General features: G+C 36.0%; 1 protein-coding gene across 1 annotated transcript; it reads left to right on the top strand.

The window, feature by feature from the left end:
* Positions 1 to 2,127: 2,127 nt before the first annotated feature.
* Positions 2,128 to 5,109, top strand: LOC131860285 (uncharacterized). Its single transcript, XM_059214673.1, has 5 exons — positions 2,128 to 2,320; positions 2,444 to 2,677; positions 3,323 to 3,415; positions 3,629 to 3,750; positions 4,660 to 5,109. The coding sequence occupies exons 1-5, from the start codon at positions 2,128 to 2,130 to the stop codon at positions 5,107 to 5,109; spliced, it is 1,092 nt and encodes a 363-aa protein (XP_059070656.1).
* The last annotated feature ends 21,217 nt before the right edge of the window (positions 5,110 to 26,326 follow it).

Genomic DNA, 26,326 nt, shown 5'->3' with positions numbered 1-26,326 from the left:
TTTGCAAATATTAATCCAATCAAATTGTCTGTGATCATTTTTCTGATGGTGAATACTATTATTTATATGGGGCTTCTTTCTGTGTTGTTTACAAAGATAGTTAGTTGAAAAGAGACTTTGCTTATCCTGTTTATTTTTATGAATTGCTGAAATTAGTGTTATTGAACTTTGCTTTAATTACTTCTGATTTTTGAGGTGAAGCATCTTGTAGAAAGTTATTCTTAAATATTTGCATATTATCGGTCTCTCATCTAAGAATGAAGTAGGCAGCCTTATGTGCTTTCAGGTTAAAAGCTTATTAGTTTTATTAGGTTAGATTATTTCTTGAATAACTAATGGAGGGAACTATACCTATCTAAAATTGAGAGGGAAGTGATGTATGTCACACTTACCCAACTATGTAGTTGAACTTTTGTTTTTCAAAGAGGGTAACATAGCTTTGAATCAATTCAAAAAAGAGAAAAATAAATGTGTTCACTAACAGATTTTTGGTGACTCTGCTGGGGATATCATCAATATTCAATAGATCAGTATGTTACATGTGTGTTAAAATTGAAACTCATAACCCACAGTATCAACAAGATCACCTGGTATTGGAAAGAGAGGAAGAAATAGGTGAAGGGTTGAGAGGAATTCCCATAGTCCAAGAGAGTTGTTGTGGTTGATAGAGTTGTTTAGAGACCCTAGAAGAAATAACACTGGATTCCTCAAGGTCAATCTCAAGCTTCCGCTTCTTCAACTGATCCAATTGTCCAAAGATTAGTCAATGATATGATTGCCTTGAAGAGGCAAATTCTGAAAACTAGAGGTTCTTACCCACAACCATATCAAAATATAAGTAGAAAACAACCAAACCAGTATAATTATGGGTGAACTTTGCAACTTCCCACTACCCTGCAAAGATTGCAAATAGAGGGTCCTCCTGATAAAGGTGCTATGTGCTCTTTTCACCTTACCTCAAATCATGATGGTAATTCTTGTCTTGATATGATAAGGCATGTCCAAATGGGAAGCACAAAGGATGAACTCAGGGAATTCATTAAAGCAGAGAAGATTCAAGAAGTACCTGACGACTCTGGATCATTTAACCTTGAATATGAATCAGATTTAGAAAGAGGTGATAATATTTTTATAACTCTTGAAGATCCTGCATGTGCAATCCTTACAAGGAATCAACGAACCTCCCAACCTGCTCCTTTTGCGAACTCTACTAGAACTAATTTCAAGGGTAAGGGTCCCACAAGTAATAATTCTTCCTTTCATGCAAAGATTCTTGAGGTTAAAATTTTACAAAGAAATACTGAAATTAAAAATAATTCTTCTTCTTCTCCCTCTTTTGACATGATTGAATTTTGCAAAGCTTCAACTGTTCAACTTTCCACTACCGAATATTTGAAACTGAACCCGAGGGAATTAGACAAGTTGGTCAAATATGTAAAAGGAGATCCTACCTCAGAGTCCTCAGTGCATAAGTGGATGATTGATAATGATTTATTTGTTGCTGAAAAACCTACACTTGCTTCTTTCCCTCCCACTGATTCGATTAATCCCTGTACCTTTCACAATGTTGAAGATAAGCTTGACACTGAAGTTCTAAAGCCTGAACCATTTTATATTTCCCTCCACTTGAACAGTGAAAAGCTTAGCAATTGTATTATAGATTTAGGGGCATCAGATAACATAATGTCATCATCTGTTGCTAGAGCTTTATGTTTAATACTTACTAAGACATTTGGGAGATGTTACTTGATGGATGAGAAGCAGGTCCCTCTCATTGGGCAGGTAAAGGATGCTCAAGCAGTACTTGCACCATGTCCTCATAAAAGGGTAAAATTGACCATTTTGGTTGCTAACATTCCTGCAAGTTATGGGATACTTTTAAGTAGGACTTTTTGTAGAGATCTTGGAGGTGAGATCAAGATGGACTGGTCAGAGGCTATTATACTGCTAGGAAAACAAAAGATTAAACTTGAACCTGAACTGAAAAATAAATATACAGTTTTTCCTTCTGATAATCCCAAAGCCCAGATTCTTTTTTAGGAATGTGAATTTGGGAATTATCTCATTCTTGCACCTGATAAAAAAGAGTTAGATGAAGCAGTTGATGAATGAGACAAACTGTGGCAAATGGAATTTGATGGAAGTTACGCCAACTCTAGTTCAGGAGCAGGGGTAGTTCCGCTTTCTCCTAATGGTAATGTTTTTCCTTTTTCTTTCAAGTTGGATTTCAAGAATACCAATAACACTGTGGAATATGAGGCATTACTTTTAGGGTTGAATGAAGCCAAATGTAAGGGCATAAAATTGTTTAAGGTGAAAGGTGATGCTGAGCTGATTGTCAAATAGGTAAGAAATGTTTATTTTGTTAAGAATGATAGACTAAAACATTATAGAAACTGAGTTTGGGATGAGATAGAGTTTTTTGATGCTTTCTCAATTGAAGGTATATCAAGAGAGCAAAATACTAGGGCAGATTCATTGGCTGTTTTAGCTTCTCTCTTGTTACCACACCCAGACTTTAAGAATGATTCTTATAGAGTTGAAATGATTTATAGACCTAGAGTACCTGACAATGTGAATCATTGGCAAATATTTGATACAGATGCTCAGATTAAAGATTTTCTAGAGTGTGCCCGTTCCTTTGCTCAATCATATTTTGAGGGTTCTGAGGATAGTTGTAAATAATTTTGTCTAGATCCTAGTATTGATTCTGATAAAAAATTTATTTAACTTAAGGGGAACAAAATCCTGAAAGGTTTGGTGACTCTAGAGAGGTTTTTCACCCGTAATGATGTGTTCACCAGCAAGAAAATTCCTAATGATGATAGTAAGGGGGGGTATGAAAAGATTAATCTTGGTAATGAATCTAATCCTAAAATGGTAACCATCGACAAATGTTGTTCTTCTAAGGAGAAGCGAATGCTCATTGAATTATTAAAAGAACACATTGATGTGTTCGCTTGGTGTTATGACAATTTGAAAGAATTTAGGAATGGTCAATTTCAACATCAAATTCCATTGAAACCTAGTGTTTCTCCTTTTAGGCAAAAACTCAAAAATTTCAATCCCATGATGGCAAAAGCAATTTTCAAAGAAGTAGATAAAATGTTAAAGGCTGGAATTATATACCCAATCCACCACTCCACATGGGTAGACAATATAGTACCTGTAAGGAAGAAAAATGGGGAAATCCAAATTTGTGTAGATTTCTGCAATCTAAACTAGGCAAGTCTTAAGGATAATTATGCTTTACCCAATATGGACCATATTTTGTAGACAGTAGCCTGATAAAAAATGATATCAATGTTGGATGGTTTTTCAGGTTATAATCAAATTGGTGTTGTAGAAAATGAACAGCATAAGACCACATTTATCACCCCTTGGGGAACGTTTGCATATAATCATATGCCTTTTGGTCTGATTAATGTCGAAGCAACTTTTCAAAGGGCCATGGATTCTTATTTTAGGGATTTTTATGATAGGATTATTGTAATTTACCTAGATGACTTGACCGTGTTCTTTAAAGAAAGAAAGAATCATCTCAAAGATCTGAGGGCAATTCTACAACATTGTTGAGAACATGGTATCTCCCTGAATCCAAAAAAATCAATGTTCTGTGTAACTGAAGGCAAACTGTTGGGGCACATCATTTCAAAGGAAGGCATCAAGATTGATCCTGAAAGAGTCAATGCAATCCAACACCTCGGCCTACCTTCAAATCGGACTGGAGTAAGGTCATTTTTCGGTCAGGTAAATTTCCTAAGAAGGTTTGTACCTGAATTTGCAGAAACTACTAAGCATATCATCAACTTGTTGAGTGAGAGGTGCCCTTTTAAATGGATTGATGAAGCCAAATAAGCTCTTGAAAAGATTAAAAGTTTAGTTTCCAATGCACCAACCCTCATCAACCCATATTTTAAAAAGGATTTTGTCATATACTGTTATGCCTCAGAACATACAATATCGGGAATATTGTTACAGGTAGATGAATCTAGGACTAGAGAACCTATAGCATTCATGAGTGTCACTCTTAAGAAACATGAGCTTAAGTACTCACTCTCAGAAAAAACAAGCCTTTGTCATGGTTAAAGTAGTCAAACAATTCAGGTATTCTATTCTACATTCTCACTCTGTGGTGTTTGTTCCAGATTCTATAGTGAAAAGTAGTTTGACTCAGCAAGAAGTTGGACTCAATAAAAGAGCGACATGGTAACCAAAATTCAAGAATATGATCTGGATATTTGTCCTACAAAGATGGTTAAAGGATAGGGTTTATGCAAATTGATAGCAGAGAATAAGATGGAAAAAGAGAAAGAGATACCATTGACTCTATTCATTGGGTTGCAAGATGCATGGTTTTTTGATGTAGCTTATTACTTGACCTATGGTAGCTGCCCGAGTCATTTGTCAACTAAAGAACAAAGGAATCTCAAATTAAAAGTAGCTAAGTATGTTATTTGGCAAGATGTTTTGTACAAAAAAGGCTTGGATGGTACCTATTTGAGATGTGTAGATAAACCTCAACAGTGGAATCTTCTTGAAGTTTATCATGATGAAGCCTATGGTGGACATTTCTCATCCTTAGTATCCGCTTTTAAGATTTTAAGAAATTGTTTTTATTGGCTTGGTATGTTCTGTGATGCATATACTTATGTTAAGGGATGTGAAAAATGTCAATTCTTATCTGGAAGACCACAATTACCTACTCTACCTTTGAAACCTGTGGTAGTAGATGAACCTTTCAGACGATGGGGTATTGATTTTGTAGGCCCAATAAATCCTCATTCCAGTGCTGGCCATATGTACATTCTGACAGCAATGGATTATTTTACTAAGTGTGTGGAGGCTATCCCCACTAAGAAGGCGAACTCAGAGGTAATATGTGATTTTCTCAAACATTGCATTTTAGTTCATTTTGGGGTCCCTCAGAAGATTGTTGTAGATAATGCATCATATTTGTCTTCTGAGGAATTGACCATGTTTTGTTATGAACATCAAATTACTCTTTCTCACTCCTCCGATTACTTCCCGCAAGGTAATGGGTTGGCAGAATTGAGCAACAAGAACCTGGTAGCAATCATGAAGAAGTTAGTTGATGATAATGCCTAGAACTGGCATAAAAAGTTATATGAAGCCTTATGGGAAGACATAATTACCCCCAAAAGAGAAATTGGAATGACACCTTACGAACTGGTGTATGGGATTGGTGCAAAGGTTTCTTTACCTTTGGAATTGGCAGCAGCGAGGCTTCAAACTGTAATTGAGGACTCCTTCCAAAATTCTCTAGAAAAGAGAGTCATGTATTTGATGAAGATGGAAGAGGAAAGAGAGATGTTAGTGGACAAAATTACTGAACATCAGAATAGGGTGAAGAAAATATTCGATATGAGAGCTCGACCAAGAGGGTTCCTCAAAGGAGATGAAGTACTATTGTGGGACAAGAGAAGAGAACCAAAGGGTGCCCATGGAAAATTTGATTCATTATGGAAAGGTCTATTCAAGATCCATGAAGTAGTGGGACCGAATGCATTCAGACCGAATTATCCTGATGGAACAGTTATGCCCTATACCTATAATGGGCAAGACTTGAAGCTCTATAAACATTGAAATCTATGATCAAGAGTTCCTATACATAGTAGATTAATTGTTTGTTTTGTATCTTTTTGGTGTGTCTCCTTTTGTCCCCTTTCTATTTTTTCTATGCGAACCAGACATTTAGATTTCTTTGCATTTTTCACAAAATGCAATCCCCAATTAGAGCCAATGTTACCTTGTCATTCGTCCCTCATAACAAGAATGAGTCACCTTGCAAAATTTTATTTGAGTCTTTATCTTGTTAAAAATTTGTTGGTTCAATCCTTAATCTCCTTATAAGTTATCTCTTAATCCTTAGCATTAAGTTTCAATGGTCTGTTTGAACCTCATGAACCCCTCGAACCATCTTGAAAAGAGTTCATAATGTTCATTTAGGTACCACAGGTTCTAAGTTGTGTCTAAAATGTTTTCAGGCTAACGTTCACTCAAGTGTTTTGTAGCAGCTCTATTTCACTATCGCGGATGATGTTTCATATCCTCTTTCTCCAGACTGTGAACCGTTTGAACCTAGTTCAAACAGTTCACTAATGTTCAAAATGTTTGATGAAGTTCAAAGACTAGCCGACGGCAATCAACAAGTTAATCTTTTCCAAAGGAAATATCCTTGGCATAGCATATGGTTTGAACTACCTGAACTATCATGAAGTTAGTTCAAAAGGTTCATGGATGTTCAAATCAGGTGGGTCCCATAGAAAAGATTAAATGGCATGATGGTGCATTTATTGCTAAGTGTGATGAAGATCTAACCATATCTCGGGTGACATCAACTAGCCGATTTTTGAAGGCAAGTAATCATTTTTGGGAATTGGCGGTTACCCCGAAAGCACTGCCATGCATTCAATACACACGCATGATGTCAAATCCCAATACTTGGCACATTTGAGTTGATAGCTAAAATTAATGCACTAGATGAGCTTTGGCACTTCATTTGTTATAAGGTATGAAGTGGTTTATTTTTTAAATTTGTTCTTCATTGTTGCGGATTGTCTGGTCAAAGGTTTTTCTACTGGTAGTCATCCAATTGGTTTCAGTTGTGAAGGTGAGTTTTGATTCCTATATACTTCCGTCATGTTTAGCTATTTTTCTCTCTTGTAATAGAATTGCCTGGATAGATAAGGTTTGTTGGTTATGAATTATGAAGTCCACTTTGCATCTTTTCAGAAACATTTTTAGTCTTGCTTGCACAGAACCTATTGTCAGTGACACAGACCTGAAAAGAGAGAATTTGGAAGTCTTGAAGGAAAGGGTGTTTAAAGGTATTGATAGTTCTTTTGGTATAGAATTTCTAAGTAGTGGCCTCGTAGAGGTGGCAACCTTTCCTCTTGCTATTCCTTGTCCAAAGTTAGTTAGGGAGTGCATTGTGAGATATGACCCTATTTCTAAAACTATCAAGAGGGATAATGGTGAAACCCTCCTCGCGATTAATAGGGAAGTCATTTCTTCTATTTTCAAATTGCCTGATTATAAGTTCTCAAATTTTTCCCCCGCCCAATCAGTCACTGAGTTCAATGCAGATAAAACTGGACACCAGAACAATATAGCGAAGCATTGGTTGAGAGTTCCTCAGAGGGGTGGCTCCAGGTTACCTAAATATCCCAACAAAAATCACATGCTTCCCCACATCCATGATGTTATGTTATTGTTACACCAAGTTAGAGGTTCAGCTGAGGCCTACAACTTTGATGACTGGATTTACTGTTATGTGCAACTGGTGTTGGAAGGAAAGCAGTTCCTTGACTTGGCAGAGCTTATTATTGAGTCCATGAGGGAACAGCTGAGCATGGCAAAGAAGTTCAAGCAAATTTTCTTTAAGTCTTTGTATTTGATATATTGTCTAGCATGTGTCAAAGAAGGAATGGGAATTCCTAGGCAGCTTGATGAAGGGGATGTTTCTGTATATGACTTTTACCCCATGTTGCAAAAAGATAATGCATTGCAAGATTTTAGGAGAGTGTGTAATACTTTCCTGGGAGACTTATGTTATGAATTGAAGAACATGAAATCTAAAAGAATGTCTGAAGATGCCCAAACCTTAGTGAAAAGATATGGTAGTTTCTTTGTTTAGTTTCCTCATTTATGTTATATAAGGGTAGGTGGTTTTGAAGAAGAGCCTTTCAAACTTCCTCATTTTTGTTCAGATTGTTTTGTGCTTGCTGAAATTTGTAGGCAGTTGTCTACTGTAATTAAGAAAGCTCAACCCAAAAATAAATGGGAGGATCATTTCCCTATTCAATAGGGCATTTTATCTTGTATTTCAATGTCAAATGCATTGAGCATAGGAGCTGACTTCAAGAATTTTAATTTTCAACTGTATGATGAAAGGAAGGGTTTTGATAATAAAGGTTTCTCATGGAGTCTTGGTTTGATGCCCCACCTTCCTATCCCACACTTGGAGGACTTTTGGGAAGATTGTTGTGATGAACTTGAAGTATTCAAAAGAGCAAATATGAGAATGTTTCTAGTATAGGTAGTTTCACTCTAGGTGAAACTTGATATAAGTGGGATCGAAGAAGTTTATCTGGAGGTTTTTGAACCTAGATATCTAGACCAAACTGAACCTAAAACATCTTGCATTAATTAGGATGGGGAAGAAGAGGATGATATACAACTCATAACAAAAAGAGTTATGGAGAGAACCCCAGATTGGGTTAATAAGAAAAGATCAATGAAATTAGGCATCAAGATTGGTCCTGCAAGAGAGAATGTGGTTTCTCTATGTTCTCCAAAATGCTTTTCTAACCCCACTTCTATGCCTATTCATGCAAGTAAAAATAAGAAGTCATCTCACACCAAGCATGAGCCTAATCTTGCTTTGAACTTTCATGCTCCTTGATATACAAGGTCATGGATTGTTGCACAAAAGAAAATGGACCAGGTCAAACACACAGAGGTAAAAGACAAGATCCTTTATACTCAAATTTTTGAGGTCAAGGACCTTGATAGTGACATTATCAACACCATGGATTCCCATGCAATCACTGTAGCCATGACACCACCACCTAAAGTAACCAGAGGAACAACTAGTTCAAGTACAACTCCCAAATGGTTAACAACTTCAGTAAGAAAGAAACGGAGCTCAATCCAAGTATCCATCCCAATTCAAGACATGGTGGTCAAATACATGGAGAAAGGTCCTAAATAGAAGAAGTTCAAAACAACTACCAAATTGGACGCTGATGAAAAGACTGGGAGGTGGGTTGCTGAAATTGCTTCCTATAAGCCCAAGGATGAGAATAAAGAAATAAATACAGAGGATTTTGAGGTCACCAAAGTTGATCTTGGAAACATGAGTAGGGACTCCGATAACCACCTTTTCAATGTGACGGCTAAGAAGATGCTCACCAGGTCAGAAAAAGATAGACAAGAGAAAAGAGAACTAAAACGGAATATCAAGATTCTAGCTCAATTCATTGATAGCATAGGTTGTTTTGGAGCGCTTCCCATATTGCATGCTTTAGAAAGTTTTGACCCTACTTCAGCAAAGAATAAGAAACTGATGAATCAAGTTCAGTGAGCCAAGAGCATCGCAGGGGCCATAGAGAAAAGGATTGAAGGAGTGATCAGAGATGGCAAAAAATATATTATAGACTCCAGGAAGCTATGCGATGAAATGCAAAACCTCATTGTGGAGATCCAGAATCAGATTGTACCATGGGAAAATGAAGAGCATAAATGGGAAAATGTATTACCCATGTTCACCAAGATAGAAAAATATGGAGCCACGGAGTTTTTAGCAGAAAATTCAATTAAATTGGTAACTGATGAGTGCCAACTCTTCGTATTGAAGAAAACTATAGCATGGCGGGTAATTACATTAAATTATGTGATTTCTGATGCCAGGGCCTCTATTTACGAGCTTCAAGAACTTGAGTGTAGCTTGGTCACTGACAATAAAGTGGTTAACCCAGACCATGATTGGCAACTAGGACTTTGTGGGCTGAATACACATGATGCGGTAAAGGCATTTAAGTTGCACATGGAGAAAGTTAGGGCCAAAGGCAACTTTACTTCCGAAGATATAACACAAATTGCCCGAATTAAGTCCATGACATTCATTGGTAACGATCAGTTACCTAAGCATGTCGATAAAATGGTGAAACACAGGTGGGAAAAGGAGGCTGCAAAAGCAAAGATCAATGCCATGAAGAATTCGAGTCAGACTATAATTCAGGAGCCTGCAACCACCCATGATTCCCAGAAAAGTGGAGAAGAGGATGACGTTGGAGATGAGGGATAGCATGATGCTTATATTTTGTTTTATTTTTATATGATTTTCAAAACCTTGCAATGACTTTGGGACATCTATCTCTTAAATACTCTGTTGGTTTTATAACTATTTTAGAGGAGGTCGAGTTTTCAGGGAGACTTAGATTTTTTAAAAAATTTTGTTTGTCTGAAGGAAGTGATTAGTTTTTCCAGAATCTGAAATTGGAAGAAACTTATGTGTGTATCTTTATGTCTTTGTTGCATGTAATATACATATAAAGATCATATGCTTTTTGGGGTTTTAAATCTTTGAGTTTGAATCCATGGAGTAATGTTTCTTTGCAAATATTAATCTAGTCAAATTGTCTGTGATCATTTTTCTGATGGTGAATACTATTATTTATCTAGGGCTTCTTTCTATGTTGTTTAGAAAAATATTTAGTTGAAAAGAGACTTTGCTTCTCTTGTTTATTTTTATGAAGTGCTAAAATCAGTGTTATTGAACTTTGCTTTGATTACTTCTGATTTTCAAGGTGAAGCATCTTGTAGAAATTTATTCTTAAATATTTGCATATTATCGACCTCTCATCTAAGAATGAAGTAGGCAGCCTTATGTGCTTTCAGGTTAAAAGCATATCAGTTTTATTAGGTTAGATTATTTCTTGAATAACTAATGAAGGGAGCTGTACCTATCTAAAATTCAGAGGGAAGTGATGTATGCCATACTTACCCAACTATGTAGTTGTACTTTTTTTTTTCAAAGAGGATAACAAAGCTTTGAATCAATTCAAAAAAGAGAAAAACAAATTTGATCACTAACAATATGCCATAGTTAGTTCCATCAAGCTTGACACTGTCCTTCCTGAAAATATTAGTTGCCATAGGATCTCCTCAAGTTGTTAAGCTTCTACAAAAAGAGGAATAAGCTCAAATACCAATTGTTAGGTCCCGAGAAGGAAAACTGAGAGGGGGGGATGAATCAGTTGTTAACTAGTTCTCATTAATTTATAAACCAAATGCAAATTATACTAACTTAAACTTAATGCCAGTAAACCAAAGTTAAGTGTCGGTAGAAGAGTTTAATAGTTATAGCAATACCGATATAAATTAATGCATGAAACTGAAACAAAAATAATATCCACAACACATAACACAAAGATTTTGACGTGGAAACCCGGTAAGGGAAAAACCATGGTGGGAAACCTTACCCACAATCAGATGATACTATTGCAGATAGTATGGGTATACAAATGGGGTCTACACATGTAGAAAGGCCAACTACCTAGAGCTCACTGCTCAAACACAAAATAGGAGTCACACTGACTACACAATTGGACAGTTGAATCCAATGATAATGTACTGCTCAAAATAGAATCTCCAATACTGGATTTAGTACCAGTTAAGCTCTAAACATGAGTGTCAAAACACCTTCATAACCTTCCTTCAACCTTCAAATAATGTCTGCATGATTCGCACAAGGATCTGCTTATTTTTGCTCTTTAATATCCACACTCACTCATGACATGACCATGATCTTCAATAAGATCTTACAATCATATATACAAAACCTAAGACCAAATGAATTCACTGGCTCACTAATGATATTACAATTAAATCAATTACAAATGAGTCTTGATGCGATACAATATGTTAGTTCAATACATTTACCATAATGACCAATGAATAAATAATCTCCATGACGTGTTGTGCTAATCTGGAATAGATAACATGTATCGGTCCATAACCTAGACTTACATGTCAGTAAAGGAAAATCTATCAACCCTATTAGACCAATAAGTAAAACACCAAATCCAAACTTCCAATCCATGTCTTTGACATAACCAAATGATCTCCAAGTTATCATCGTTGTCAGTGAGAAATATAACCTACTGGTGAACATATATCGGTGACTGTGCCTAAGCCACTAACCATACCGGTGAACCATAATGTAAACCTCCAAGAAGACAAATATTGACATCAATGATAAAACCAGTAAAACACATGACAAAGTCATCCATAATACCAACAAATATAACACCTATTTATATAAATCATCAACCTTGACTACAAGGTCGGCTCAACCATTAAGACCTAATTACAAAATTATTGTTTCCATTATTGTCAATGATGTCAACAAGTGTTGGACAATGGATACTAGAGAGGCTGCATATTGGAGAATGAATAGAAACAAGTGTTGCAGGTTGTAGAGTGATTATGTAGACAAACAAGTGTTGGAGATTGTAAAGTTATCATATTGGGATAGCAATACCGATTGAGTGTTGTGCAAGTGAAATATCATATCGGGATAGCAATACCGATTGAGTGTTGTGCAAGTGAAATATCATATCTGGATAGCAATACCAATCAAGTGGTATGTAGTGAAGTTGTCATAACGGTATAGAAATGTTGAAAAAAAGGCAGAGCCACTTTTTGTGTTATATCAATAGTGTTAACTATTATGACAATCACTATGTCATAATAGCTATGCCGAACAGGAAAATAAGAATACCTATTGGAGTAGCATTTGAAGGAAGAATAGAGACAAAGTGATAACCCAATAGTTAAAATTATACCGATGGAGCTTTGAGAAACTGATTTCAGGGTAGCTATAACGATGAAGATGTTTGCAAACCATCGAACATGAAGGTTAGTCACAACATGGAAATTGACTGATCTATGCAGCCCAATAGTCCATATGGATCTTGATTGACCTTGACCATCTTAACTAGATGAAGAATAAGAGGACATGTGGCTCCTTAGTGGATAGAACAAATAAAATCAGTTATAGTTGGTGAAGGTGGATCATATAGTCGTCATATCTGTCTAGGTAGATCAATAAGAAGATAGTAATCTCATTATTGATGAACCTTTTGTAGTCTATTGATGAGCTCAAGATGCTTGACAAAGGTAGGATAAGATTTGCAATATAGATCAAGTTTGCTAAAAATAGAAACCCTATGATAGAAAGAGAATCAAACATAACCCCAAAGGGCAGGGTTACTCAATGCAGATGGACGATGAAAAGAGGAAAATTGAATCTATTGCAGACCATATTCTTGAAGATAAGATTGAGATTACTAAGTTTAGTAATCTATGTTCAGACTGAACTAAAGTTAGATGAAACACGTTTAATGTATGCAGCTAGTCTGAAATTATTTTGTAGATATGGAATAAGATCTTGTTCAAAAAAGAGCCTTGATAGTAGGCAAAGCAATATGATATGATTCGATGGGAGTAGATGAGAAAGAGATTTTTTTCAAAACAAAAGACATGTCTTGAAGTTGATTGTGAAAAAGAGATGTTATGTGTTGAAGTTAAGTGCATTGTTGTAAAGAATAGAAAGAGTGAGTTAGAGTGTGAGTAGTTGCAGAAATAGATGTCAGAGACAATGGATCACTGGGTGAATTAGTTATTTAAACACTATTTCTTTAATCAAAGCTATACATGTTCAATATGAACTACATAAGATGTAGAACGGTTACCAAAATAATGCAAACAATTTGTGTAGGAGAAATAACTAAAGTGTCAATACTTCACACACATCAAGATGCAACACATAACACCAGATGTATGAGGAAAACCCAATGTGGGAAAACCTTGGTGAGAATAGTTGTTGGAGATCTACTGCTCCAATCCAGCCTCACAATGAAAAGATCTAATTACAAATTTTGGGGCACCAACCCAAGGAGCACCAGCTTAAAGGAGCACCAACCACTACATAATTTGTAGGCTACAACCTAAAGGAGCTACAACCCCTGCACTAAGCACCTACTCAGTGTAAAAAATGTAAAAAAACTCAGCTAAATAGTTGGGGTTCTTGCTGCAACTGAAGTTTTGCAAACTTTCAAAGCTTTGCCCTATCAGTTTCTCTCTTACCAGTTTATATCAACTCAACACGCACTGCAACTTGGCCTTCTTGATGGTTCTAACTCTCCTTAATCTTCTCTCCCTCTTTTCTACTAATTTCAAATCGCTCTTAGTCACTCTCTATCAGGTACTCCTTCTTTCAGTTTCTCACCTCTGCATTCTATGCTCACTCTGTTGGTTTGTTCCTTACACCGGTTTACCCTATTTCTCTTTACTAGTGCAATATTCACTCACAAACACTTCAAGTCTTTTACTCTTTCACTCTCACACCACAATTTTATTCTCTTATATTTCCTTTTAGCAACAACAACTCTATCTATCTTAGGTCACCATATTTAATCTTAAGCTTTCCCTCTAGAAACTTATTCAAATAGAGGGTGGCTAGGGTTTCCTTCTTCCAACCAAATTTGCATCCAATCTAATCCAATCTGCCTTGGATTGCACACTTGCATTGGAGGAATAAGCCATCACGCATTTTCCATCTATCTATAATATGTTTACCAAAAATAGCAAACCTGACCATGATTTTCGACCTTGAAATCTATCAACTTATTTATGACCCGGTTGTTTCCTTCTTGAGGTCCTCTTACAATCTGATGTCCTTTCTTTGATCCAAGTGCCAATGACTCTTTGATCTTTCTTTATTGTTCATTCTTCCTTGAGCTGCATTGATCTATTATAGACCCATGATTTTTGGCTATTTCATTTAATGTCGACTAAGTACTCCAACAACCATGTCAATAGAAACTTCACCGACTTCTGCATGCTTTCCACCTCAGCTCCATGTAGCATCACATCAAGATACACTCAGCTCGCCAACACAAGGTCGATTTAAACTTGATCATTCATCAAATTCATACTGACACAAGCCCTTACTAGTGAGACCTTCTCCTTCTACTAATCGGTAGTATACACTACACTGGTAGAAAAACTTCACCTCTTGTGTTTTGTGATCTCTTTGTCACTCTACCTCTTTATCACAAACATTATCACAAGAAAAAAACCAACCTTTATACTGGTTAGAACTGGTCATGCCAACACACAACTTCATATCACCTCTTACCGGTGATGTCAGTGATAGTCTCAATACCTACTTGTCTTCCACCATACCCGTTGACAAGCCTTCATGTTAATCTTCCTTATGCTAATTCAATCTTCTTCATACTTACCAGGTTGACATACCCTACCGGTAGCCTACAATACCGATTGACATCAATGACAACTCAATGCCAACAATATCCCCCTTTGGAATTGATTTCAACATTATCTTTTCTTCTGGTTTCCTGGTTCCTCTCCCCCTTTGATAGGAATGGCAAAGGGAACCTTATTCAGACAACAATCTTCCTTGGCTACACCTGGTTAGGACACAATCTTCCCCTGTGTCCATTATTTATGATTCAAGAGTCATAAGAGAGTAACAAATATTGACTACCCCTGAATCATACATTCTCCTATGCATTTAAGTGTTGTTGAATGGTGGGACAATTCCCATATTTTGTTTTAAGTAATCAAATGAACCTAAAGGAAGTGGCTTGGTAAATATGTTAGCAATCTGTTCACTAGTTGGAACATATTCAACTATGACCTCCTTGTCTACTACCTTCTCCCTCAAGAAATGATACCCGATTGTAATGTGTTTGGTTCTTGAGTGCATTACTAGATTTGTGGAGATGTTGATTGCACTTGAGTTATCACAGCAGATTGGAATAGGATTTGATATTTCCACCTATATGGCCTCAATAGTAGATAATGACGCTTAGTCTTGCTTCTTGTTGTACCACGATATTAGTCAGTCTCCTAAGTAAAAGGCACCTCCACTTTTACTTTTTTGTTCATCAATAATTCCTGCCCAATCTGCATCAGTATAAGCCTACAAAGAGAAGTCTCCTTTCTTTGGATACCATAGGCCATAGTTGATAGTTCCTTGCAGATACCTGAAGATTCTTCTAACTACATTTAAATGAGACTGTTTAGGAGCATCTTGGAATCTTGCTACCATGCAAACCTCTTGTACAATATCTGATCTAGATGTTGTTAAATATAACAAACTACCAATCATAGACCTATACAGTGTTTTCTCAACTTCTGGTGACTCGTCTAGTTTTCTCAACTTACAACCAGTGACCATGAGAGTACTTATCGGTTTGTTGTCCTCCATTTGAAATTTCTTCAACATGTCTTTCACATACTTGATTTGGGAGATGGAAATTCCTTTCTCCTATTGTGAGATCTAGAAACCAAGAAAGTAGGACAACTTACCCAACATAGACATCTCAAATTTTGTCTTCATCTTATTTGAAAATTCTTTTCACATGATGTTCTTGTCTCCACCAAAGATAATATCATCCACATATACAACCACTATAATCATGTGATCTCCATTTACTTTGACATACAAGTTATTGTCTACATTTCCTTTGTGGAATCCTTACTCCTTGAAGTATTTATCCAACCGAGAATACAATGCTCTGGGAGCCTACTTCAAACCCTACAAGTCTTTCTTCAACCAGCATACAAAACCCTCATCATCATGCAAATGATAACCCTTCGCTTATTCCATATATACCTCTTATTCAAGGTTACCATTCAAAAAGGAAGAATTGACATCCATTTGGTAGACCTTGTAACCTTTATAGGTAGAGAAAGATAAAAAAATTCTTTATTGCCTCTAACCTAGCAACCAGTGCAAAGGTTTCTTCAAAGTCAATACCTTCCACTTGAGCATATCCTTTGCAAACTAACCTTGCTTTATTCTGGATTATGTTGCCTTCTTCATTCATCTTATTCTGGTAGACCCACTTGGTACCTATGACATTCGTGTTTGTTAGTCTAGGAACAAGTTCCCATTTTTTATTCTTCCCAATTTGTGTCAACTCTTCATCCATGAAATCTATCCATTTCTCACTTTTGCTAGATTCATCAAAAGTTTTGGGTCCAAGTTCTGTCATGAGGCAAAAATTTATTTGCTCATCATTTCAGTCTAGTCTTCTTCTAGTTTGCACCCCTTAATTTTTATCACCTATGATCGGTTCTTCTAGATGATTCTTCTGCACATACCAGTTGGAGTTCTTGCTTGGTGTTTCCTCTACTAGTCCATTTTCAGATTCTTCTTCATCCTCATCATTTGAATCATCAATATAGGGTGCCGGTGTAGATTTTTTCTTATGTAGATCTTCATCTATTCTCACATTTATGATATCCACCATTTTTCTCAAGTTCTTGTTATAGAATTTGTAGGCTTTTCTCTTGGTTAAGTAACCTATGAATATTCCTTCATGACTTCTAGAATCAAAAATCCCTAATCCATCTGCATCTCTCTTGATGAAGAACTTACTTCCAAACACCCTAAAATGCTTGAGTGATGGTTTCCAGTTGTACCATAACTCATAGGGAGTCATTCTACTGTTTACTTTTGGCCGTACCTAGTTTAATGTATAGACAACAACATGAATTACATCCTTCTAGTAAGTATCTAGTATGCTAGCCTCATTTTACATTATTCTAGCCATTTCCTTTACTGTCCTATTCTTCCTTTCTACCACACCATTCTACTATGGTGTTCTTGTTGCTGAATAATGTCTCTAGATTCCATGTTTCTCATAGTAGTCAATAAACTCACTTGAAGAATATTCTCCACCTCGGTCTAATCTTAAACACTTTAACCGATGTCCAATGTCATTTTCAACCATCCTTCTAAAAATATTGAATCTTTCAAATGCCTGTGATTTTTGATGCAGAAATGTTACCCAAGTCATCCTTGAGTAGTAATCAATGAATAGCATGAAGTATATTTGACCGGTTAGAGCCCTAGTCCTTGATGGTCCACACAAATCTGTATATACTAACTCTATAGGTCTTGAGGTATTATACTCATTTTTTTTGCAACTCACTCTAATTTGCTTGCCTCTGATGCATTCATCACAGAAGGTACTTATTGGTTTAGTTGTTTGTGAAATGTTTCTTACATATCAGTTCTTTCTTATCTTCACTAGACTATTAAAGTTCACATGACCTAATCTCTGGTGCCACAACCAACTTTCATCAGCCTATCCCATCATCCATTGGGACTCATAGCATTCATTCATATTGTAGACATTAACTTCTATTTGATTTCCTTTTGCCACAACATAACTGGTACTCTGATTTCTTATCTAAGAATCAGTTGCATCAAATGTGAACTTGTACCCTTTGTCACACATCCAACTTACACTTAGCTGATTATGCTTCAGGCCTTCCACATAGTACACATTATGATTCTTAAGCTTGCCATCAATATTTAATGTACCATGACCCTTAATCTTGATGGAGGAGTTGTCACCAAAATGGACAAAACCAACATTCCAATCATCATGCTTGATAAAATTTTTCTTGTCTCTGGTCATGTGATTTGAGCAACCACTATCAACTACCCATAAATTTTTCATTTCAACGTGTAGAGTAGTTTGCATAGTCAAGCTTGACACTGTCTCATTCTTCTCCTTCTCTATCCAAACGTGTTACTCTTCTTTCTTCTCCTCTTCTGTCATCTTGTGTTCTAGTTTAGTCTTTATCTTCTGATCCGATATAGTTTTCTTTTGCTAATGATTTCTCAGCTTACCATGCCTTGCTATGTGACCAAAATTTTGATACTTATAACATTTTATGTTAGAATTGAAAGATGTATGCAAGGCATTCTTGTAAGACATCTGTACCCTTCTCCTACACTCATAACTCTTATGACCAAACTCATTGGAATTGTAGCAAGTGACATTTGGACCTTGTAATGCAGCAAATGATTTTCTACTCTCAAAACTAGGATTTACATTTATTTTCCTATAGTCTACCATTCTATTACTGAACTTATTACACCGGTGACAATAACCATGAAAGTTTGGAACATACCAGTTAGATTGTCTTAGTCCTACAATTGACTATGTCACTGGGGGCCTTCCTTTCATGTTGCTAACTCTAGTGAATCCTTCATGATAAACTCTTGCATTTCTCCTTGGATTTCCATGTCGGTGCATTGAGTATGGTCTCTGGCTCATTGATTTTTGTATATCAGTTTGTGTGATGATTCTTAACAGCATCTGCATATGTCTTCTTACTAGTATCTTTGTTTACCATGACTATCTCTTCTTCTCTTGACTTTCAGTTGAAGAAGTAAACAATATCTCCTTACTGGGTGTGTTTTTCTATTTAAACTTTGATCCTCTTCAAATCCTAAGCCACCAGTATCCTTAGACTACTTCTATTTTCTCAACATCTTGTCTAAAGCTTTTGTGTTGCCTTCAAATTTGCTTCTCACTTTCATTTCTTCCTTGCTTTTCTATAATTCCTTCCGGAGCTTGACAATTTATTCTTCTAGGTTTTGATTCTCCTTCTCCTTTTTACTCAAATCAGTGCTAGTAACATCACAGATCCTTTTAGATTCTTCCAATTGAAGATTTAGATCTACAATTGTTTTCCTAGACTTTTAAAGAGATTTCTCCAACATCTCTTGTTCTTCAGCTGTAGTCTTTTTCTCCTCCTTTAGTTCTCTTCTTTGTTTCTTCAGCTCTTCCAAAGCACTGATGAGCTATGCTTCAATAACTACTTTTCCTTCTTGAGGTATTAGAACCTCTTGGGCCATGAAAAGAGTTGCACTGACATCATCTTCACTACAACAATCATCTAAGACACTTTCCTCATCGGTGTTATCATTTTCATGTGTGTAGAGACTTTTCTGCTTTCATTTGCCTCTTCTACCATATTGGTAGACATTATTCTTCATGTCTTTACCATATGATCTTCTACCACTTGATTTATCATCTTCATTCCTTTCACCATAAGGACATTTGGCAGAAAAATTTCCAATCTTTCCATAGTTGAAATATTTCAGGAGCATCTTGCCTTTGTATTTTCCTGAACCCATCTTGAGTTTTCTGAGAAATTTTTCCATGTTATCATCAGAGTCTTGATCGATTCCATCATGAGTAGACTCTTCTTTTCCTTTTCTTGATGTTTTAAATGTAGATTCCTTCTTCACAACCTCAATATCAACAATCCTCATTTCATAAGCAGTTAGGGAACCATACAACTCATCCATTCTAAAGACATTCAGATATTTTGCTTCTTCTATTGTAGATACCTTTATATCATACTTAGGTGTAAGGGATATAAGTACTTTCTTCACTACTACCTCATCTTTTATTTCTTCTCCAAGCCCACTAATAGTGTTTTTTTTCTCATCAATCCTTCAGAGATAATCATCAATCTTCTCTTCATCTCTCATCTTCAAACCCTCAAGTTGTGCTCTCAATGTCTATAACTTGGCTTCCTTGAATTTAGCATTGCCTTCAAATATTTTATTCAGCTTATCCCAAGTTTTTTTGGCATATGAGTAGTGCATGACCTTAAAAAACTCATTATCAGATAGCCCACTAAGAATAGCATTCTTTTCCTTAGCATTGTTCTCATATTCCTTCTTAGTATTTGGACCAATAGGAGGATCATTAGGGACAATATACCCATTCACAACCGACATCCATACATCACAACCTAGTGAGGACAAATAGGTTTCCATTCTTCTACTCCAAAGGGCATAGTTGACACCATCAAACATAGGGACTTTTGAGGAGGCTGATTCATTTATTGCCATTGTGAATACTTGATAGGATCTACCCAAGCTAGAGAACACTTTGACAAAATAGGGAACTTGACTCTAATACCAATTGTTGGACACAATGGATCACTAAGAGGGGGATGAGTCGGTGATTTAAAAATACTTTTTCTTTAATCAAAGCTATACCAGTTCAATATGAAATACACAACATGCAAACCGATTATGAAAACAATCCAAACAATGTGTGTAGGAGAAATAACTAAAGGATTAATACTTCACACACATGAAGATGCAACACATAACACTAGATATACAAGGAAAACCCAATGTGGGAAAAATCTTGGTGAGAATAGCTGTTGCAGATATTTTGCTCCAATCCAACCTCACAATGAAAAGATCTAATTACAAATTTTGGGGCACCAACCCCTGATTTATGAACACCAACTCAAAGGAGCACCAACCCCTTCACAATTTATAGGCTACAACCTAAAGGAGCTATAACCCCTACACTAAGCACCTACTCAGTGTAAACAATAAAAAACTCAGATAAACAGTTGGGAATCTTGCTGCAAATAGAGTTTTGCAACCTTTTAAAGCTTTTCCCTATCGGTTTCTCTCTTACTGGTTTATATCAACTTAGCACACACTGCAACTTTGCCTTCCCACTGATCCTACTTCTCCTTAATCTTATCTCCCTCTTTTCTACTGATTTCAAATTGCACTTGGTCACTCTCTATTAGGTACTACTTCTTTCAGTTTCTCACCTCTACATTCTATGCTCACTCTATCAATTTGTTCCTTACACTGGTTTACCTTGCTTCTCTTTACCAATGCAATCTTCACTCATAAACACTTCAAGTTTTTTTATCTTTCACTCTCAGACATCAATTTTACTCTCTTTTATTTCCCTTTAGTAGCAACAATTATATCTGTCTTAGGTCGCCATATTTAATATTAAGCTTTCCACCAAAAAAAGATTCAAATGGAGGGTGGCTAGGGTTTCCTTCTTTTGACCAAATATGCATCCAATCTGATCCGATCCACCTTGCACCACACACCTGCATTGGAGGAATAAGCCAACACACATTTTCCATCTGTCCATAGTATGTTTACCAAAAATAGAAAATCTGACCATAATTTCTGACCTTGAAATCTATTGACTTATTTATGACCCAGTTGTTTCCTTCTCGAGGTCCTCTTGCAATCTGATTTCCTTGCTTCAATCCAAGTGCCAATGACTCCCTAATCATCCTCTTTCATTCATTCTTCCTCAAGACGCATTGATCTCTTATCGACCCGTGATTTTTGGCTATTTCATTTAATGTCAACTAACTACTCTAACAACCATGTCGATAGAAACTTCACCGACTTCTGTATGCTTGCCACCTAAGCTCCATGTGGCATCACATTGGCATACACTCAGTTCATCAACACATGGTCAATTTAAACTTGATCATTCATCAAAATCATACCGGCACAAGCCCTTATTGGTGAGACCTACTCCTTTTGCTCACTGGTAGTGTACACTACAACAGTAGCACAACTTCACCTCTGGTGGTTTGTCATCTCTTTGTCACTCTTCCTCTTTATCACAAATATTATTATAGGCAAATAGATATCCTTTATACCTATTACTATCATGCCTATGAAGTGTATACCTATAGCTACAACACAAAACACTCAATAGATCATTACAAGCATGGTTAATGAATTCAAAGCAAAGAAAGATAAAACCATAGCTAAGTGATCTATCACCTCCTAGTAAATGCAAGTATGGATTTCGCTCTTAGATCTATTTAGGAAAATTCCCGTGACTTGAATACACCTAGATGGAGGATTTAAATGATAAATGATGTATTTAAGCTAGCAATGATAATGATTAAACTACATGATTCCATGATTATGCTAGAAAATATGCTAAAATGATGCAATTAAGCTATGATAGCAATGCTCAAATGATAAACTAAGAGCTAATATGCCTATAGTAACAATTCCTGAGATACAAATGAGATGGGATGATTATTGATCCAAAATGGGATCTATTTATAGGATTTCCAAGCCCAGGGGTGAGGTGGCAGGAATCAATGGTCAAGATTAATTCTGAAGATATCAAGGGTGAGATTTGAGGTGGTTGAATAAGAGGTTGGATGAAAGGAGACAATTGGAGGTTGGTAGGAGGAGGGGTTGGATGAAAGGGGACAATTGGAGGTTGGTAGGAGAAGGGGTTGGATGAAAGGGTACAATGTCATCTCCATGGTGATAAGTGTCAAGAAGCTTTGCTCATGAGAGAGAAAAGTGTCCAAGGAAAGGGGACATGGTGGTTAGGATGTGCAAGCTAAGATGGGGTTAATTAAACCCAAGGTTAGATGGAATGGGTTAGGTTAGAGGGATGGTTAGGTTAGGAGAATTTGAATTTAAAAATTCAAATAATAGGAAAAGGCTAATTAATTCCAACAACTCATTAACTGATTTGTTTTAATTAATTAGAAGATTAGAAGAATTAATTGAAGATGGGGGGAGAATTAATTAATTTGAATTAATTAATCAAAGGGGGTTATGAAAATGAACCTGTTAAATAAATCCTTAGATTTATTAATAAGTAGATGAAAGGGAGAATTTAATCAAATTACTTAGTGAATTCAATTAAATTAGGAAGGGGATTAATTAAATAATTGCTTATTTAATTAATTATCTTCAGACCATTTTTAGGTGTATACATTTTGCCCCTCATTGAAGTGAGGTGTGATGATGTGTTGATTCAAAGAATAATCTCATTTTGATGATGATATTGGTTTGATAGGATGCCCCAACTCTTGATTGATAAAATTTAATATGATGATGCCCCCTCAGAAGATCAATTGAGATAATTGACTTGTGGAGTTTTTTGATCTTTGTGAAATTGATATCCCGATTAGAAATGATTTGATTTCTGCAACTGTGTTTGATAAAAATGTGAGTTCTACAATTATGGTGATGTTGTTTCTTGATTATTGATAAATCCTGATTGGTTAGATTGATAAGATCGAGATTCAGTCTAGTTTCAGGAATGATACCTCATGTATAAGACAAAGATGATCAAAGCATCTAGTTTTAGGAATGATATATATTGTATAAAACATGATCAGAACGTCTGGTTTAAGGAAAGATACATCCTGCATAAGACATGAGAGAATCGATTTAGATGTGATTGATTGATAGAATTGATAAGATTGATTAGATAAAGAACTGAAAATTTGTTGATATCATGTTGTAGAAAGATTTAGGGTAGCATAAGATTTTCGCTGGGTCGATAATATCTGGAGAGATATGAGTCATTAGTCTGATTGTGTATACACTTGTGATGATACCTTGATGATTCCTGTGATAGATTTAACCTTGGATAAAAGGAGCATGCGGGATCCCATGCAAGAATGAAATGGAAGCTTAAATGCTTATTGTGTTTTGTCATCATTGAGATTTTGAAATGTGGGAAGTGAGTGCAAACATCGATGGCATAATTAAACCATGATGACATGAACACTTATTTCCTGGCTTTTGATATGGTAAATTAGCACAAGAATCAAGGTATAATTGAACCAAGATGACCTGAGTGTTGCTTGCATAAAACAGGTAGTATTAACCATTTTAATACGCAAATTGGAAATGTCTTCAATGATACTCTGATGATCATGTCCTGAGACAAATTTGTGCATATTAATGATTAATTTTCAGACAACAGACAAGAAAAATATCATGTTGCTTCCTTGTTCCTCTAGTCAAAGACATCCTGGAGTCACTCAGAAATCATAATAGTGAAAATCAATATAGAAAAGTTGAACAATCATGTTAAAGTCATGATCCAAAAGATATCATCCATGCATTTAGACTGACTTTGTGATAGTTTGATAGTTGATAATTTGATCTTGTGTTCAATGTTGGATATGTTTCAGTTTTCTCTTGATAAGTCTTGTCTACCTGTTTGATTAAGCTCAGAATGATCAAGAGTTTTTCTCCTAGCTAGGTGTAGAATTTTGCCCCAAGCCTAGAAACAAATTCATCATGATATACTCAATGATCCAAACCATGGTGAGAGATTTAGCTGGGATGCACGCGTATGTACAAAGGCTTCATGATGGATAAGGATAGCATTGATGGAAAAATGAATGCAAGTGAAAAGATGCATGAACTAATAGATGGAAGAGCTAGCGGACAGATAGCACTTGTTTGCTAGGTTTTCACCATTTTTTTTATTGCACTTTTTCTCATATTTGATTTTTTTTTTTTCACTATTTTTTGATTTTTTCTTTTTTAGACATAAAACTTCTTCAAATGCATGCTATTGATGGGTTCTTCAAGCTGATCTTCATCTTGTGTTGATAGTTGATATGCTCCTAATCCGAATACTAATGTGATCACAAATGGACCTAACCAGTTTGGTTCAAACTTTCCTTTCTTTTCTCGATCTGCCTGGTTGCATGGATTTTCTTTTAGTACTAGTTCCCCTACTTGAAAAATTTGTGGTTTGACCCTGTGATTATAACTCAGGCACATTCTTTTCTGATATACCTTTAAATGATCAAAGGCATTTTGTCTTCATTCATGGATCAGTTCTAACTCTTGCAGTCTAGATACTCATTGTTCTTCATCTGGGATGAGACCTTTTAATGATACTTGTAGAGAAGGTATCTCTACTTCTATTGGTAGCATTGCTTCTAATCCATAAAAAAGAGAGAAAGGTGTGGCATTTGTTGGCATGCGGATACTGGTACGATAAGCCCATAGAGAAGGGTTTAATTGAATATACCAATATTTGCTAGCATCATTCACTTCCTTTTTGAGGATTTTTAGAATAGTTTTGTTTGATGCTTCTGCTTGCCCATTCCCTTTTGGATAGTAGGGTGTTAAAATTCTATGTTGGATCTTGAATTTATCACGTAACTCTTGTACCTCTTGATTCTTGAATGGTTGCCCATTATCAGTGATAATGGTCATTGGTATTCCATAGCGACAGATGATGTAATTCAAAATAAATGCATCAATTTGTTTTCCTATGATATTTATGAGAGGTACTGCCTCAATCCATTTTGTGAAATATTTTATAGCTACAAGAATGAATTTGTGACCATTAGATGAAGAACGATTTATCTTTCCTACTAGATCAAGACCCCATTGGTAGAAAGGCCAAGATGTTGCCAAAGCATGAAGTTCTTGTGCTGGTGCATGAATCAAATTCTCATGGATCTGACATTGTTTGCATGTTCTAGCTATCTAAAAATAATCTTGTTCCATAGTTGACCAATTATAGCCCAAGCGTATGATTTTTTTTGAAAGGTAAGACCACTTGAATGAGTGCCACAAACATCATTATGGACTTCATGTAAGACCTCCTCAAATTATTCTTGTTCTATCCATCTTAAAAGAGTACCATCTAGTCCTCATTTAAACAGGGTATCCATGACAAGAGTAAAATGGGAGGATTGGTGAATAAAGTTTCTCTTTTGATTTTTCGATAAGTCAGGAGGTAAGGTGTTATCTTTCAGGTATGTGTAAGTGTGATCATAGTGGGAGGAACCATGCCCCACTAGGTGATATATAGTTTGGGAATCAGGACAATTATGAGCAGGGTAAAACAACTCTTCCACCAAGAATTCATAATGTTGTTGATTTTCCTGTGTCTGAAGGAGAGAAGCAAGTGTAGCCATGGTGTCTGCTGCTTTGTTGTCATTTCTTGGAATCTGCTGAAAAGTTATTTCTACAAAGTATTTCTTGATATCATCAACCATATTTTTATAAGGCATTAATTTTTCATCTTTTGTTTGATAGTCATCATTAATTTGATTAATGACGAGTTGAGTCTCCAAAGATTAGAAGTTGTGTAATGTTCCATTCTATAGCCATTTTGATACCTATAACCAAAGCTTCATATTTTGTTGTGTTGTTGGTGCATGGAAAGATTAATTTGTATGCTTTTGGGATTGTATGACCTTGTGGTGTGATGAATAGAATACCTGCTCTTGATCTATGTTGTGTTCTATTATTGATGCCTGCTCCTGGACTGATATTTGGGTGATGTATTGTAAGATATGGATCGAACCT

The sequence above is a fragment of the Cryptomeria japonica genome, chromosome 11, assembly GCF_030272615.1.
Source record: "Cryptomeria japonica chromosome 11, Sugi_1.0, whole genome shotgun sequence".
Lineage (NCBI taxonomy): Eukaryota > Viridiplantae > Streptophyta > Pinopsida > Cupressales > Cupressaceae > Cryptomeria > Cryptomeria japonica.
Note: the sequence above shows the minus strand (reverse complement) of the source record. Positions and strands in the feature narration are given on the sequence as shown.

What these genes read in the sequence shown, in the direction of transcription:
- LOC131860285 (XM_059214673.1), top strand. Translation starts at nt 2,128, where the DNA reads ATGGAATTTGATGGAAGTTACGCCAACTCTAGTTCAGGAGCAGGGGTA. An exon ending in AAAATTGTTTAAGGTGAAAG is followed by an intron (nt 2,321 to 2,443) that starts GTGATGCTGAGC and finishes TCTCAATTGAAG; the next exon opens with GTATATCAAGAGAGCAAAAT. An exon ending in TGAGGGTTCTGAGGATAGTT is followed by an intron (nt 2,678 to 3,322) that starts GTAAATAATTTT and finishes ATGGTTTTTCAG; the next exon opens with GTTATAATCAAATTGGTGTT.